At 41.5% G+C, this 17,780-nt stretch overlaps 2 protein-coding genes across 4 annotated transcripts in view; one reads left to right on the top strand and one right to left on the bottom strand.

The window, feature by feature from the left end:
• gnb1l (guanine nucleotide binding protein (G protein), beta polypeptide 1-like) overlaps window positions 1-547 on the top strand; it is a gene marked incomplete at its 5' end in the record, with an annotated part of 7,593 nt that extends 7,046 nt beyond the window's left edge. The window contains one exon of the mRNA XM_010789648.1: window positions 1-547. This exon is cut by the window's left edge and continues 71 nt beyond it. Coding sequence (XP_010787950.1) covers window positions 1-208 — 208 coding nt within the window.
• Window positions 548-7,178: 6,631 nt separating this feature from the next.
• tbx1 (T-box transcription factor 1) lies at window positions 7,179-17,210 on the bottom strand. 3 transcript variants are annotated; one of them, XM_010789644.1, is made up of 8 exons: window positions 16,673-17,210; window positions 15,195-15,585; window positions 12,810-12,911; window positions 12,251-12,422; window positions 11,025-11,180; window positions 9,761-9,828; window positions 9,050-9,150; window positions 7,179-8,180 (listed from the first exon to the last, which is right to left on the bottom strand). In XM_010789644.1, the coding sequence occupies exons 1-8, from the start codon at window positions 16,854-16,856 to the stop codon at window positions 7,798-7,800; spliced, it is 1,557 nt and encodes a 518-aa protein (XP_010787946.1). In that variant the 5' UTR covers window positions 16,857-17,210; the 3' UTR covers window positions 7,179-7,797. The 3 variants fall into 3 exon arrangements, with proteins under 3 accessions (XP_010787946.1, XP_010787948.1, XP_010787949.1); XM_010789646.1 differs by having other exon boundaries at window positions 15,195-15,534; XM_010789647.1 differs by lacking the exon at window positions 16,673-17,210 and having other exon boundaries at window positions 15,195-16,663.
• Between the last annotated feature and the right edge of the window lie 570 nt (window positions 17,211-17,780).

The following is a 17,780-nucleotide window of genomic DNA, read 5'->3' as shown; positions in this document are numbered from 1 at the left end:
GGCTTCAGCGGGCTGGGACCATCGGGTGCGGATATTCGGGTGGAAGAAGCTGCGACCGCTGGCCGTGCTTCAGTACCACACCGACCTGGTGCTAAGCGTGGCCTTCTCTGACCACCAGGACCCCCGACAGAGACTGCTGGCTGCTGGATCCAAAGACCAGCGCATCAGCCTGTGGTCCATATTCAACGAGGGGGCGGACACTGGCTGAACCTCGAAGCTCTGGGAGGATTTATGGACTCTTCATCAGTTCTTTATACTGATTTTAATGTGCCCCGAATGGCGTCAGTGAACAAAATGGCAGCTTTTCAGGGAAATGAAGCAATGCCCTTATATAACAATGTTTTACTCACCTTCTTCAACTTTCTCAACTGAGAGAGATACAGATGCATATGGACTATAATGGTGAAGATATTCTGCATGTGACTATCACACATAACAATTGTAGCCTCTGCTTGGACCCAACAACTGACTTTAGTGACTTGGTGATTAAGTCAATGAGGAGGTAATAAAAAAAGAAAAACTGATACATATATTGGTGGGCTGCTAATATGTTCTCAATTTGTCCTTAAATTATTTCAAGATACTACACAGCCGTCCCTGATTTTGTTTTATGATGTATTCTTTTTTTGTTATTACTATTCAAAAATCTAAATGCCATTTCCCAAACAATGTGTACAGTTAACATCAGAAATATGAAGGTCAACATGTGTGATATATTAGAACAGAAACACCTCGTTAACTCTGGGTTTGGTAGGTTGTTGTTAACACAGCGTACGTCGGGCATGTCCATCCATCCATCCATCTTCTCCCGCTTATCCGTGGTCGGGTCACGGAGGTAGCAGTTCCAGCAGAGAGCCCCAAACTTTCTTTTCCCTGGCCACATCAACCAGCTCTGACTGGGGGATCCCAAGGCGCTCCCAGGCCAGCGAAGAGATATAATCCCTCCACCTGGTCCTAGGTCTACCCCTCGGTCTCTTCCCAGCTGGACATGCCTGGAACACCTCCCTAGGGTGTTTGGAGGTGTTTCTCAAGCATGTGTTACACAATATTATCGTCAATACATAATACAGTATTTCTATTGTATAAAAAAAAAATATATACCTATGGCAGCTGGATATATAGACAGGCAGAACTTGTGAAGCCAACAGAAATATCCCATCTATTCCAAATAGTTCACGAGGCTCTTGTTGACCACTATTTCCAGCCCCTGTTTGCTGAAGCCTTTGTGATGCTGTGTGCAACTATGTGATTGTGTTGACTTATCTGATGGAGATTTGCTCCAGTGGACCTGAATTTGAGGTATAGAGCGCACCTGAGCAGCTCTGTAATCGTGTGTTGTTATTCTAGCAGCTCTTAGCTTAACACACAGCCTGACCTGGGCTGTATTTGTCAAACAAGGTTAATCACAGCAGGGACATAAGGAACAGAGGGCTGTTGGTTTAGTGGTTTCTGGTGATCTGCAGAGGCTCTCTGTGGTCAGTGTTACCTGTGTATGAGCTGGTTTTATTTTCTTAACAAGTACTACTTCTTTGTTTATGAAAAATGTCAGAAAACTGAAGAAATCTCAAGTTAAAGAATTAAGTAAGGGATATGTTTTGGTATCATCTGTAAGGGTGATCAAAAGCATTTGGAATGAAACGATTGTTAAATCTTACATCTACTTCACATTCAATGCCATATAGAGTGGTGCAGGAATGAGGCTTACAACCAGAAAGATAGTTAGCATTTCCCCACTCCCCTCGTCTTAAAGTCAATGGTTTTTTAATTTTTGTTTTTGTTTAAATGCCTGAAATAAGCTCTGTGGTGTACACACTCTTAACATATTGAAGCTTATTTTGTTCTACGACATAACAAAACGACAGTTGGTAAAAGATTACCAAACGACACTAACAAACACCAGCACTCTGAATATTAGCCACCTTTAGCTTAGCGGTTGTGATATAAAGTCATGTGACCGCGATATAATACATTAGTTTGTAACCTAATGTTAGCTTTTTAATTCTGGCGACTGCATTTCCCCTTTAAAAATCATACAAGTGGTGTTAGTATGTGGAGATTATCCTGCTGAAGGAAATGTGTTCACAAACGTGTGTTGGCCACAGAGCTTTTATCCTGCAATATACCGAAATCCAATTTTTATAAAATGTTGTCGAAGGAGCCCTTGTGATGCTAACTTCTGTGTCGGCCATCTCTGCACAATTTCTATACAGATGTATTTTTAAGAAACAGACTTTTGTCACGAACAAGGCCAAAGGTGGTCCTGTTGTGAACGTCCCAGAGAAAATAGAGAGGTGTTGTTTTTCTGTCTCTAATAATATCTCTGAGTCAACGAGCAGCATGGGAGCTCATGTTTTACAGCAGTGCGTTGGGAGGCCGGGGGCTTCAAACGCTGCACGTCGTTCTGCTTCATAAAGGCTTCGTCTCCTGGGATGACCCCGAGTTGAAGAGCTCATCATGCTGTACAGGAAGGGCCTGAGAAATCAAAGAGCCAGACCAGCATAATGGCCCCGAATCGTTAGTGAACAGAGGAAAGACGAGGTCATTCGCTAGCTGTGACGCAACTGTCATTGGGGGGGAAAAAGAGAATAGCTGCAGTTTTGGTTGCTTGCATCAAATTCTTGTTTTGTATGAGTTTCTGTGCTCATAACTTGTTGAATTCCCTTTTTTTTTATCATTTAAAAAACCGGGGGTGTCCAAACTACGGCCCATTTTGAATCGGCCCTCAGCAAATTCTAAAAGTATAATGGAGTATGGCCCACAAATGAAACTTGTGCTTGTCTTATATTGTACTTCTTAAATGTACAAATATATTACACAGTAGTATTCATGTGTTAATACGACCACTAAATTCAGTCAATTAAAGTTGGAAACATTTTCTTACATATCTTAGTTGATAAGAAAAAAGCCCAATGACTTATTTCCATAACAAGCTTGAAATACACCCTTCCTATTTCTCCTTATTATAATCAATCTGAGGCTTCTGTTTTAAGGGATGAGCTGCCAACACTCACAAGCATCATTTACCTACATTTGATTGATTTTGCTAATTTATAACTGAACTTATGAGGCAATATACCTCCTTTACTGAGCGGCCCAGCCCTTCGTATATTTTTCTGTATGTGGCCTTCTGTGACACCCCTGGAATAAGACCTTTTTCTCTGGCTGGTTTTTAATGACATGTTGTCCCTGTTCCCCGCAGAGCTCCAGCTCCACCTCTTGTGTCTGACCCCGCGGGTGACATGTCGCATTCATACTAACTTCCTAACCCTCCTGTTGGCTTTGAACAAACACTCGTGGTGGCGTGGGCCAGCTTCCGTCCATTCTCTGATAAATCAAATGCTGAATCCATTGGAACAGACGGCAACCGGCTGGCTTTAGAAGTGCCTGTTGGGGTGGCGGTGGACCTCATAAATCACTTCATAATGGATCATTTAGGAAGTCAATAAATGGACAGGGATACCGTGTGCACAATAGCCCCCGTGCTTCACTTATCACCTAACGTGTGTCATCCTTGGCCTTGAGGGTCAGAGGTCAGCCTGGCTCAGGGATCGGACATTATCCATTGCCTTTTGTTGGTGTTGGTGTGTGAGTGAGTGAGTGAGTGAGGTGGATGCCTTTACTCCCTGAGCCTTTGGGTGCATTCATGGACATGTGAGACGTCACACTGAGCCTGATTATTTGAAATGAATGGTTGAGGAAAATAATCCCGTCCGTAGAAGCCAAAACCAATGTTCCGCCTCACGGCTAAGTTGGTTTTATTTATTTTTTCAAATGTGACTTAATACAAATGTATTAAGTCTGTTGCCCGGTGGTGATGATGTGTTTTGATGTTCTGTATAAAATGTCTGTCAGCAGCTTCATACACACCATAAACCCTGGTACCTTTTGTATTAGTTGAGAGGCCATGGTTAGGGGGGGGGGTTTAGGTACAGGACTCTGATTGGTTTACCTGCCTTGTTTTTAATAAATGTCCCCAGATTCGGCATGCAGCGAGGCAGCAGAAATGTACACAGAGGTGGAGCGAACTAATGGAGACCCTGATAGGCCGGTCACTGCAGATGTTCCAGATGCAGCTGGGTGTCAACGGATGCTTTAGGTCGCATTACCATCCATCCTCTGCCTCTCCATACTTCACTGGCAAGTCCTTGGCACTGTTTCACTGACTGAGACATCTGGGCACAGTATTGTAACTGAGCGGGTTGCTCTTTTCCTCCGTGTGAAACGAAGGACTCATTGAAATACTGTGTCTGAAAATGGCCTGTTGAAAGCATGCCGAAGCATTTAAAGGTGCACGTGAAGAAATGTAATGTGGTCAAATATTCCAATGTACGCTTTATAATGATAATATAAGATGGTATTGAGGTGCAATTCATGATCATTCCTCCAGTAGGTGCAGTTTCACTGATTGCAACAACAAAAAATGTACTTCACAATAATTCAAAATATCTGTAATCTTAGCCTATAAAACAACTTTATTCAGTCGGCTATAACGAAGCTTAATTAAGGTGCTAAACAGTAAATGACTCACGTGTGCCTTATTTGAATATCTATATAGATATGGTCCCTTAAGACTGTAGGACAGGGTTACAAAATGAGGTCAGCCCTCAGGCTTCAATGTCAAGTCGCCTCAGACTGATGCATACTCCACCAGGGACACCATTTATTAAGAATGCAACATATGCAGGACATTTTCATTGCTGGATTGGGTTTAGATAACATTTGGACCACTCTTAATGGGGCAGGTGGTGAGAGAGAACGAAGAGGCTGTGAGATATTACTCATGTAGGCTACTGTACGTAACTCAAATCTGAGGTAGTTGTACTCTACTTTTATTGAATCCTTTTATTTAATGCTAGTTGAAATGTAAACAAATGCAAAATATTGTACATTTGATTGTTTACCGGTAAAGATTTGCCATGCTAATGTCAGTCGTACTGCTTTAGACAGACTGTACTAAAACGGTTGTGCATCAGCAGTGCCAGTAATGTTTCCTTTGCGTTGTGAAACCTATATTTAGTCCGCATATCGCTTTTTGACTCTTCCACAACACCGATAAACTCACTATCGTCTCCCGCTGCTTCTGGACTTCCGCCCGGCTCTCCTCGGCACCTGCAGGCCGGCGACGGTGCTCCACAGGCGGCTTCCTGACCAGACGAGAGGGGCAGCAACAGCGACACTGAACAGGCTCTGAGGGCCATGTTTATGAGCAAGTACAGATTTGTTGAAGTTATATTTGTGTGTGTCCACCTTATTATGACTTCACTTTAACTAAATGTACGTTAAATTAGGGACTAGTTAGCTACAGTTATATTAACACTTGCTTGTCAAATGGGCATATTAGTGTTATTTTATTTATTTTAATGATGCTACATAGCTAGAATAGACATTTCAGGATATATTAAAACTTAATTTCCCATAGTGACAACATAATATTGTTCTATTGCAAAGTAAAAGCTTTAGTCACCTTCCCAACCATCTTCTTCTTTTGTTTTGTACCACCAATTGGTGTCCATATGAGTGGAAACATTATTTAACCTTTGACACATTATAAGCCTTTAACATTAGAGACTAACTACTTTAAGGAGCTTCACAACAGCCTGTCAAAGATTTAGCAAAGGGAAGCAAAATGTTGCTCAAATGTTTAAATACAAACACTGTGTTAATGCCTCTGAATTGTAAATAAAGTGGTGCTCTTATGAGGGAATAATTAGCTAAAGTGAAATTGACACCTGCTTGTCAAGTAGGGCCATTATATTATACATATTTGAATGATGCTAAGTAGCTAAAATCGATCTTTTAGGCTGCCATTCATTCTCCATATTGACTTCAGTTCAATTGCAAATCAAAGCACAAAAGAACACCTTTTTTTTTTTACAGCAAACGAGTCTGCGTTAAAATGAGTGAAAACATTATTTAACCTTTGACACCTTTACAAGCCATTGAAACTACAATAAGGAGTTGATCAAAGGCCTGTTTGAGATGTCGCAAAACAGGCAATGAGATACAAAATGTTGCTCAATTAAAAAAAATAAAAACACTATGAATGCCTGATTTTTAAGTAAAATAGCACTAACTGAGGGCATGGTTACATTGTAGGCCAATTTGATTATTTGATATCTTTTAATGACGCTAAGTTGCCTTCATAATACACTTTCATTGTAAAGTAAAAGCTTTACTCAGCCCCCGAATAACAACAACAAAATCGACAACCAATTAGCCTGCGTTTAAATGAGTGGAAACATTATTTAACCTTTGACACCTTTACAAGCCATTAAACAGTCAGAGGTCAGGCGCCCTCAGGCATCCTTCCCCTGCTGGGTTCAAGGAGGAAAAATACATTATTGAAATGAATCATTAGGGAATGTTTCCTTTTGTATCGTGACAGACACACATCCCAAAGCAGACTGTTTTCCCCCAACGAGATTAACCTTGACAACAAAGCATTCCTCATAGGACTAGGAGATGGAAATGGCCGCACAGATAGGACACCGTGGCGTTCTTTAAAAATCACCCAACTGTCACATTAAATATGACCAATGATATCCTTTCGGGGAGAGAGGAAATTAAAAGTCTGTCTTTTTTCAACTTTGAATAACATGACGGGTTCTTTTTTTTCTTGGAAGTTAGATTTTGAAAATACTTTTTTCAAAATGTGTTTTTTTTTTTACAAAATCTTTTGCAAAAATAGAATGCTGCATGACTTTTAGATAACAAAAAAGTATTAGTGTTCCAATTTTTTTCTTTTTTCTTATCCGTCTTATACTTTAGGCCCTCGTTAGCAGTTTTCCTATTTAATTTAATTTATGGAAATTAATATAGTTTTAAATGAGCTTGTTTTAGATTATTTTCATTACTCACTTAACAGAAAATTCAAGAGGGAAGTGTAGAAGTTGGAAGTACGGTCGATGAGTGCATTTATGTGTTTTGCTTCCTCTTTTTTTTCATAGCACCAGCTGCAGATTTCAACATTTGAACTACAGTGCAGGCTAATGTTTAGACAGCCTCCTGGTCCTGACTTCCAACGACTGCAGGAACAACAGACACCTCAACCCAATGAAGCAGGGCAGATCCGGTCAGAGAAACCAGAACAATGCTCTCAGTGAGGTAAGCTTATTTCCCCCTTCAGCAGTGCAACAGCAGGCAAAGCTTTGAATGGAAGATCTGCTCAAAGATTTTTATGAATTACAAGAATTTAATGTTTATTTTACAGATACAGAACAGTCATTCTGCTTCATTTATTTACTTTGAATTGCTGCAAGTCAGTGCCATGGTACAAGCTTCTCAGAGCGGCTCAAGATGTTCAAAATCAAATCTTGTATTTCTTTTATTTTTTATACCTCAAACAAAAACATTTGGGTGTGTTTCGACACCCTTCTCTGATGAGCTCAACATGCAAACATCTCGTCTACCTAGAAGGTTGATGTACTATATAACATATGGCTTTTTTGAAAGCAATACAAACAAATCAAAAAGTGCATCCAACACAAAAAAAAAATTCAATTCCAGTCTGTGATCAAAGGTATTGTCCGTGTTAAAGAGAGGTCCCTCCTGCCTCCTCTGTTTTCTGGCTCAATGTCCGCACCGCTCGCCGTGCAGCTTTTCCCATTCGGGTTCAAAGGTCAAAGCAGGCCTCTGAAAGGACTCAGAGCAGGTGCTTAGCGCAGAGATGCATTTCCTTTAAATAAATACGGGGTTTATCCAGCAGAGTTTCAGGCGGTGGACGCACCCCACAGGTTGCCATCAATAGACAGGACTGTGTTGCCTTTCCTGTTTCCATTTCCCACAATGCATCGCTCCTTACCGGGGCCCGTAGTCATAGTTAGAGGGGCCGCTGGTGGCTGAGTACATGTTAGCCGTGGCTGGGTTCATGTGGTGGTGGTAAGTGTGTCCTCTGATGCCGGGTAAAGGATAGGGCGAGGGCCGGGTCTTGGCTCCCAGGTAGTGTTCGTAGGTGGTGGGGTACTTGTAGGGGTGGTGGTGCAGGGTGTCCGGCGGGAGACCGTGGGGGTCTTGGCGAAGGTCATGGGGGGGGCTGGGTCTGCCGCTGGAGAGTGAGACGCCGTGGAGGCCCCCCGGGACGGGCAGGGCGGGGCTGAGGACCCGGGACATCAGCTGGTGGGCCGGGTCTCCGTGTATGGGCGTGCCGCTGGGGTCCCGCTCGTACTCCCTTCTGCTGTCCTCTAAAGAAAGACAGGAGAAAACAGTCAGAGCTAGCCAATGTGTTGTGAACACCAGCAGGCTGTGTGTGTGTGTGTGTGTGTGTGTGTGTGTGTGTGTGTGTGTGTGTGTGTGTGTGTGTGTGTGTGTGTGTGTGTGTGTGTGTGTGTGTGTGTGTGTGTGCTGTGTGTGGTGTGTGTGTGTTGTGTGTGTGTGTGTGTGTGTGTGTGTGGTGTGTTGTGTGTGTGTGTGTGTGGTGTGTGTGTGTGTGTGTGTGTGTGTGTGTGTGTGTTTAAGCCAGTAACAGATTGCAGGGGGTACTGATAATACAATTATAATTCCACAATTGAAAACCCCTAAAATGACTAATATTTGTTATATTATCCTCAAGGTCAAATAGTATTTAGATAGATATTATATATTTAAACAAATGATCATATATTATTAATACTAACATCTGTTATTGTCCAAAAAATGCATTCAAATACAATCAAAATAGTTTTGTTTTTTTTATAAACCAGAGCTATAGAATCCCTTCTGATGGATTACAGGTTGTTTGAAGCCAGGGTGAAACTAATGATTATTATTGAACTAATAAACAAATACATTTTATGTCAAGAAAAAGTATTATTCATTGCAGGTTTTACTGATTATAAATCTATCATCTGGTATATGATAGCACAATACCCTGTACTATAGTAGTGGTTGACTTGGACTGTGAATGCAGCATTGTGCTGAACTTAATGAAACAAAATGAAAAGAAAATGAGGTGAAAGATGCCAAAAATGAAAGCAAAACATTTCCTCTAAAGGCTGAATAACTTAATATGAATATGGTTTATATTTGATAGCGGGCACGAGTTGTGAAATGAAACAAAGAGCGAGCTGCAGACCTTTCTCAGAGCCGTTCTGCGGAGGCGGGGACGACATTGGGTTTCTTGTTCTGGCAAAAGCACTCATTATTGGCAGACAGCCTGGTCTGTGATTCCTGGGCCTGGAGCAGGGAGAAAAGAGGATTCAGTTACACTCAGTTAATGAATGTCAAAAGGCACCATGTCTTTATATTAAAATGATGAATGCACATATTAAGAGTTTACACTGTTGCGTGTAATTCACTTTAACACATTGACAGGCAACCAAATGTACAATAAACGAAGCCACCTATTACATGACTCAGATTGGCCTGTTCTGCAAACTAATAACAAATTCCCATAAACCTTAGCGTGATAGCGTGTTTACTTAATGATCCGAAGAAAAAATACATTTGCAGGGGTGGATGAGCAGCGTTTGGATACGTTTGGATACGTTTGTGCATTGTGTTTTGCAGTTGGGTGTGGTTTATTTTATTGTTACAATTACGAGTGCGTGTGGTAATTAGCCATTAACGGGAGAACATGGTCTGTTGACTTCCAAGGAATATGCCCTGATTTGTAAACGTCATGGCACACATTGCGGTTGTTATTATGGCAAACTCCACCCATCTGGCAACTGTGTGAGATTAGACAAACAGCCAAACTATTTTGCAAGTGCACTCTGTGCTGTGTTGAACATTTCTACACCATGTGGAAACATGCCAGCGGGCTTTATGTTGAGAGCACACTCACCAGTCCTCTGGGTCACAGTCTCTGAAGCCCTTTGCGAAGGGATTGCTGGCTATCTTCAGCTGCGTGATCTGAAATCCAGAACATCAAATAAACCTCAGTGCACTCGTACACAAAGTCATTCTGAGAAGGCATTGCATTTGATTCCTAAATCACAGCTGTGGTAGAGTAGCTTGATGGGGCTGGCCATTTTGGATTGGAAAGCTCTTCTGTCCATATCTTGAACACTACACTTTGTTTTTAATAATATTTGAGAAATGTTACAGGTCTGCTGTTCAGCATCATGTCCATTCATGTTATTTAAAACACATGTGAATTAATATAACTGCCAGTTAATATAAAGCTTATTTAGCATTTATTTCTAAACTATTTTGTAACCTTTGGAGCTGCAAAGTATCTCATTTGTAGAATTCCATTCATGTCCTAAATAATTAGTAGTGATATGCTACACAATTATAATTGTTCAAGATTCAAATCAAATGTTAATATGTTTCATGTTCTCACTTCATGAGTCACATTATGAATTATTGTGTCATATTTAATATAAAAAAGGACAAAGTTATTGTATCTCCTGTTCACAGTGCGACCATGGAAATACACTCTAAAAAACGTCCATCTGAAGGCATCATTAGATTTGAGTTGATACAGACTTGAATCAAGTGTGAGATATAATAGTAATGATTTAAATAAGATTTCTATAAACAAACGTCATCATCCCACACAAGCAGCTCTTTCTCATTATTCTCAAAACAAGTTCAGTTAGAATGTTTTGACTAGATATAAGTTGGTTAGTCTTAGCAGGATCAGGAGCTTTTGCATTGTATTCCAATCACTATTACGCAACCAATCAGATTACTTTTTTGATAGCAGCCACATTTTATTCCAATGTTTCACTCGTCAGATTCGCTTTGAATAGCTGCTGAATGCACTCATGTGTTAATCTAAACAGACCCCAAGTCTGATGGAAAAAATGAGCGATGCAGAACAGCTAGCGCAGAGTAAAGGCAACATTTACGCAAAACAAAAAAGCGCGTATAAGAAGACATTTTGATTTTCGTAGGATCGTCATGCATTTATCCAAAGAAAAATCACAATCAATATCAATTTGATTATTAATATTTTAGTTAAAAGTGACCTTTTTATGGTATTATTTTCTCATGGTATCACTCAACTTAATCCATTAATATAATATTTAAGGTAAAGCCCCATGGTCAGTTTCTGCACACCACCCCACGTTTCTTTCACACAGGGTAATAAGGTCTCTTACCCGGTGGTTCTGGTAGGCTGTGACTGCTGTGAAGCGGGTCTCCTCAAAAACAAAAGTCTTGTAATTCTCCTCGGCATATTTCTCGCTGTCCTTGCGGGGGTCCACATAGACCACGTGGAACCGGGGCTGGTATCGGTGCATGGAGTTCAGGATGATCTGGAAAAATAAATCATATTATTGTTTTATGTCTTATATATATTTAGGTTGCATTGTTGGAGACTCAAGATATTCATAAATACACTGTGCATGTGACAATAGAGCCTTTGAATCTTGAATCAGCACTGAAGGAACGATCTCCTGAAACTCAGTAAGACTATTTTCGATTATAAAAAAAATGGAAAAACTGATCAAATGAATAAATATATCTTGATTGGATAACATAAAACAAATATATTCTTAATAAACTATCTTGAAAACAAAACGAGTTAGAATGGTGGGCTTTAAAATAATCGCATGTGACGTTGTCAAACATATTCAATATACGTATTTGTGGATACAAAAATAAGCGGTTTGGTAAATACCATTAGGCTACATACAGAAATAACCTGACGCTCCCGTTACATTTGCAGACATGTATCTAAAGACCATGTGCCCTAATATTATCAGAACATCATCGTCTCGATATATCCACATTTCCATGCATAAGCAATGGGCTTTTCCAACCATTTCCCATTTAATCTAAAATAGCCATTACCGCCGGTAAAACTAATACAACAATCACTCAGAGAGGAAGATCCAGCGCGAGGGTGAAACAATTCCCATCAATGATGGAATATTCTACTTTCTTTCCGTCATTGTTGGAGCAAAGCCTGATTTGCTGAGCCATTTTGTGGAGTGAGAAAAGCTTTTTGGCCACATCGGACTATTAGTCCAAATAACAAGTTGTATTATTGTATAATCACGCGTATTAATCAATTTGAGGGGGCCAAACCTCTCCTTCACAGTAACGTTAATTCAATGAGTTTACAGTTTATGCATCACCAGTTGGTCTAGTTTTTGTTTGACCTTTTAAGGTGTTGGTTTATCGTACAAGGCTCTCAAATATGAAAATTCTACAAATACAGTAAATTAAGTCGTTGTGTATTAAATAATTATTCGCATAGTGACTTTATCGGCCGTCTGCATGATAACTCTAATTTGTCGAAATGAACTTCGGCCCACACTGTGTGTTTGTAGAAGTTATGCTCGTCTTTTTTGCATGGATTCATTTCCAGTAGTGTACTCACATGGCCGTTGTCATCCAGCAGGTTGTTGGTGAGCTTGAGTTTATCAAAAGAGACAATCTGCTTCATCCACTGCGCGCCTTTGGCCGGAGAGTCCGGGTGGTAGTGCACCCTGCCCGGCGTGGCGGGGTCCGCTTTACCGGCGACCAGCCACGAGGAGCTGTGAAAAGCATACCTGAGAGATGGAAACATCTACAATTAGAAATGTTCCCACATCATCAATAAAAGTGTTGCCTTAAATGTCAATGCATCTGCTGACATGAGATACACAAACGGAAGCTATTCAGAAATTATAATATGCCTCATAACCTAACAAATAGCGAATATCTCTCCAATAGTCACCAACATATTTGTAGTATGAATCGGTTCAGTTTGGAAATGTTTATAAATGTGCTTAGGCTATATTTATTTCCGATTTATTATTTATTTCAAATGTAGTTTGCTTGGTGTAATTTACCACTGTAGTGCAATGTGTTGTGCCCCTTGCCAAAAATATTTCGGACTAGTCCAATTTTAACGCTCCTGCAGTGTCCGATGTGTGCGCAGTTTTGCAAATAGTTACCTGTAACGTTTGTCGTCTACGGGCAGGAAGTCCATCAGCAGCATGTAGTCTGACATGGGATCCATCCCGAATATTTTCACTTGGAAAGTTGGAAACATTCTCCTGGAAAAGGAAAAACACACATCGACTGTTATAGGCTATGTGTTGCTTTGGCTGCCTTCACGTGCTCACATTTAGTATTCAGAAAACTGGATCCTCAGTGTGTGAACGGTGCTTTTTAACTATTAGAAATGAATGGAATTCGTCACAGGAGTAAACTAATTATTTTTGCCAAATGGTTTTTGTGCAAAGCCAGAGGGCCGTGCAGCTCCCGGCCTGCTGAGCTTCATTTGGCCCGAGCAACAGGAGGACATGAGCTCCGAGCTTTTGGACATGACGTGATCCTGTCCGTGCGTAACCAGATAAAACTCTCCTTCATCTGAATGGAGCTTTGGGTTTGTTGCCTTTTTTGCTCTGCTTTCGCAACTCGTGAAAAGACTCGTTAACTTCTCCTCTGCTGATTTGACGAATTCCAGACACATGAAGGGCTACAAACATGTAGTGGAAATACACACTTGCGCGTAATGGGTATAGACGAGGTGTCATTAATGTTCCAACAAATATCCAGAATTGTGTATGAAAAAACATGGAATAATTTGGATGCAGTGCTCTCTATATTTCTCCTATTTGCAATCACGTGTCTGCTTTGTCTCCAACAATTGTGGATTGTGGATAAAAGTGGATTGCATCGCTCTTGGTCTTTCAGATGCAGGGGCTCGTTTAGCGGCCATGACCACAAACATTTGTTTTTCTCCTCCATCTTATCTAGGTAACTACACAGGGCAGATCCATATCCCCTAAGAACACGGGTTGGAAGTTGAGTAATCCGCAGAGTCAGTGAAAGGGATCCTAAAATCAACGCTCAATTAACGTCGTGTTGTGGCTAGGTGAGGCTGAAGGAGCCTCTAAAGTGCTCTGCTGCAGATCTGCTTTCTCCTGTCAGAAACTCAACCCTCACTTTCAGGATTAGATCAATTATCTCATGCCTCTTTATATTACGATAATACAGGATAAAGTCAGGAAAGCATTTGGAGACGCTTTTACGCGCCATGTTCACTGTTTCACGGTTAACAAAAAATAGTGCTTAACATTAGGGTAGCATTTTATTGGCTCTCCAAACGAGGTCAAAGGTGAAAGATGGTAATATTATTGCCCTTCAGATGCAAACAAGGGATAGCATAACTTATACATTTTCAAATTAAAAAAAGATTGTTTTAACATTTGGAAAACTAAAAGGCAAAACATCTTTATGAGGCAAACAAATCATATCATCACCATTTTGAAATGATAAGAAAAAACATATTATAATGGACAATTAATAACAAAATCAAAACTAGATTTGTGTGTGTTAATTCAAGTTTTACATCCACTTCTTGAGCGTGAGAGGGAAGCATTCAGAGGAACGAGGAAATACAAGTAAAAAACACGTGTCGAGGCCCGAGTAAAAACACTATAGCTCTCTGATCAGTTTAGATAGAGGCTGATCTCCGTTCACACATGCAAAGACTCTCAGATTAAAGGCCATAATGTTCCGTATAACAGCGGTGCGTAAACCTGAGACTGTGAAGGAAACCAGCCGAGGGCCACAACATCCCTGCTGGATCCAAAAAACGGCGTGGTGTTTACAGCTGACACACACAACACAAGACAACACACACAAGCCTCCATGCTTCTGACCTCGAATTAAACAGAATCCAGCAGCAGGCCTGAACCACAGCTTTAAATTAAAAATGTGTTGTAAAGACAAACCCTCCGATGTTCGACACGTTAATTTAATTAATCCGATATTTAATTGGCATTTTTGGGCATTGCAAGAAAAATAGGACTTTATTAGTGCTAAAATGTAATACAATTGTTCAGACATGAGCCCTTTTTAAATAAGAAAGTAATATACGTTGTTTTTCATGTTTCAGAAGCCATATATCAATACAAAAATATATTTTCAATTTTTGAAATGAAATGAGAAAAACGAAAATGAAAGACATATTTTTGCGTTAACAGCCAAACAAAGGGGTTATCCATTATGAACTCCAAACAACGAAACTACTAAACCTTTATATGTAAAGCAACTGTATCCCTATATGTGCTATGATATCTAATTTAAAAAACACGAAATACATCGATAAATATACCCTGAATATCTGGTTTGTGTGATAAGCAAAACTGCTCAAAATATTAGCATGTTATATTTAAAAACCAAACGTTTTGAATATGGTTGCTCCTTTACGCAGGATATCAACTCGGCTAATATTGGTATTTTTGTTAGATTAAAGCCTTTAATCTGCTCTGCATTATTTCTCGTGTGCCCACACATGCATTAAGGGAATAATAACTATTGGTGCTCACCTGCCCGCCTTGGTAACGATCATCTCCGTGCCCAGCATATTAAACTCGTCCCATAAAGCTTTCATCTCCAACTGCACGTTAATGGTGGCCACTTTGGGGTTCTTCTTCACGAGGGTTTTTCCGTTGGGAGTGGAGTTGTTGGAGGACGAGGAGCAGTTGGGAGTCCCCCCGTCGCTCTGCGGGTTCTGGCCCGGGTTGGAGCCCGGGTAGTTGTAGTTGTGCTGGGCGGCCGGGCAGGGCTCGAAGTGGGCCTCATGCTGGCTGTAGGGGTCCCCGGGGGACGGGGAGAGGTGGTAGCCCCCCGGCGTGTTGAGGCTGCTCAGGCTGCTCGTCGTGAAGGCTGCAACATCGCAAAAATGGGACAGCTGCGTCAGCCACGGACTGGATATGGCTGAAATCATCCCAAAAGACTGGATTTACTAAATATGCCGTGCACTTTTTCTCGGTTATACAGAAAGTAAAAACAGTGATATCCAGGTGCAGATGTCACACACAAATGCACCCCTTTCGGTTTAAAGGTTTCCGTCTCGGCTGCTCAATAATCCCTGAGGTTGCATCCAGCATGCTACAGTGTGCCTGATCTAAAAGAGTCCGAATAGTGACGAAATGTCTCCAAAACCCTGCGGTGAAAGCTGCTCGCAGAAACGAGCTTCGTGTGAGTGAGTGTTTGCTGCGGATCGATTCCGCCTCTGTTGTGCTCTGCGTCAGTGTGTTACACTGCAACCCAGTCACCTCTCTTATCTGACGCAGAGGGCCTCCCCTTTGCGATAAAACCGGTTCTTATTTCTATTTAGATAAGGAACTGCAGGTAATGTGCCCTTTCCTCGCCTTGGGACGAGACTGATTGACAGTGAAGTGCGCCCCTTTTTAATGGGCTTTCCGGCACTCATTTAACTTTTGGATAAGGTATCGCCCACAACACCCCCCGTTAGCAAACAATAGAGGATGTGCCCGGCAGAGAGGAGAGTAAACGGTTTACAAGGTAAACACACTGATTTGCATGAACAAACAAATAGGCAGCAGGTGACTGTTGCTTTCTCGTTATTGGACAAATAGATCTATGGACTGGATGATCACCCTCTCCGAGCTGGATATGCTCATTATGGTCTGTTTTTACCATTACGCACAGGGTGCCCATGTAAACCCTCCGCCTCTTGGTCTCGTCTTTTATGTATGTGATCCTCGCTACGAATAAAGTCGATTTTCTTTTGTTGAACACTTTTGAGTTTTGGAAACTTTTTTCCACCCCTGTTGTTGCTCTGTGTTTAGACTTCTCCCCGAGTGTCACTACTAGGACTGAATTGCATTATATTTCAACAGCTGTGCCAGAATAAATGTGTTCTAACTTCATTCATGCATTTCAAATGTGGTTTTGCGCTTTGAAAATCTCGATTAACCGAGCAGATTCTCGGGTGTTGTGTCAGTTCAAAGGCTACACATGCTACAGCAGCTCTACGGGCATCAGCAGGGTGATTTACCTTCCATTTCCCGGGTGACAGTGCTGTAGTGCATTTTATAGGAGCTGTGGTTATGCAGGTCTGGCTTGTCCAGGCCGGTGCTCTGTTTCTCAAACGCCGCGTTTCCTGCTTGCTCTGCAGCCGAAATCAGAGAGGCAATACTGAAAGCATTCGCCTTTGGAGAGAGGGGACCGCCGTCGTCCATAGGCGAGAGATCGAGTCTAGAGAAGCCGTCCCTCCTCCGCTTTCCAACCGCGTAGAAAGCAGGAGAAGGCTGCGCACAATGGAGAGGAACATGCGCCAAAATGGGGTTTTCACATTCCTTGAGAGAGAGAGTCTGGGCTCGACTGTTCTTAGAGTATTCCCACAAGTTCCCCGGTTATCTGATTCAGTCCGTAAACTTTTTTAAATCGTCCCACCGTCAAAACATAGTTCAAGAGAATAGAGGCAAACCTTCCCTCGCTTCTCCTCCGGTCGGTGCGGGGAGGTGTCCTCTGAGTCCTGCCTCGAGGAGAAGCGACTGCTGCAAGGAGAATTTCAAAAGTGAGCGAGATCCACGCCTCCCCTGCCCCAGCAGGAAAAAAGTGTCTGCGCTCTGCACTGCATGTTTTATTTCAATATGAGTGTCAGTCATTTTAATTCAACTCCCAACGTCATTCATGCAATGTCCGGCTGTAAAGTGCGCAACTTTTCCACTAACTTATAGGCCTATATGCATATTTCAGCTGCACAGGCACCACAAAGAGTTGCTCCTGCCCCCAAATCTGCCTGAAGCACCAGGGGCTGCACTGGGTCTTTTACGCATGGGCTCACTCTGGAAATGTAGTTTTCCTTTTAATACGTTTGGAAAAACTAAAAGGAATAAAGTTGATTCCCATTCTTCAGGGTTGGGTGTTAACTCAGCCAAATAGCCACATACATAATAAAATAGCTTTTTTGGATTCAAGAAATGGAATCTAGCGAGAAGAGGCAGATTGTTTTGTTTAAGGTACTGGACATGTTAAACTGTTATCACATAAGGAGTTACCTTTTTGGATTCACACCAGTTATAATACATAATAATACTTTATTTGGAGGCAGCTTTGACGAAACCCAATGCCACCTCCAGTTCATAAAAGAAAACGAATCT

This window comes from Notothenia coriiceps, unplaced genomic scaffold (genome assembly GCF_000735185.1).
Source record: "Notothenia coriiceps isolate Sejong01 unplaced genomic scaffold, NC01 NC01_scaffold00033173, whole genome shotgun sequence".
Lineage (NCBI taxonomy): Eukaryota > Metazoa > Chordata > Actinopteri > Perciformes > Nototheniidae > Notothenia > Notothenia coriiceps.
This window is presented reverse-complemented; position numbering and strand designations above follow the sequence as displayed.

Excerpts from the sequence above, each read along its gene's own strand:
- tbx1 (XM_010789644.1), bottom strand. The coding sequence starts at position 16,856 with ATGGACGACGGCGGTCCCCTCTCTCCAAAGGCGAATGCTTTCAGTATT. Across the intron at positions 15,586-16,672 it reads TGTCACCCGGGAAATGGAAG|CCATATCCAGTCCGTGGCTG; the intron begins GTAAATCACCCT and ends GGATGATTTCAG. Across the intron at positions 11,181-12,250 it reads TGCTGGATGACAACGGCCAT|ATCATCCTGAACTCCATGCA; the intron begins GTGAGTACACTA and ends TTATTTTTCCAG.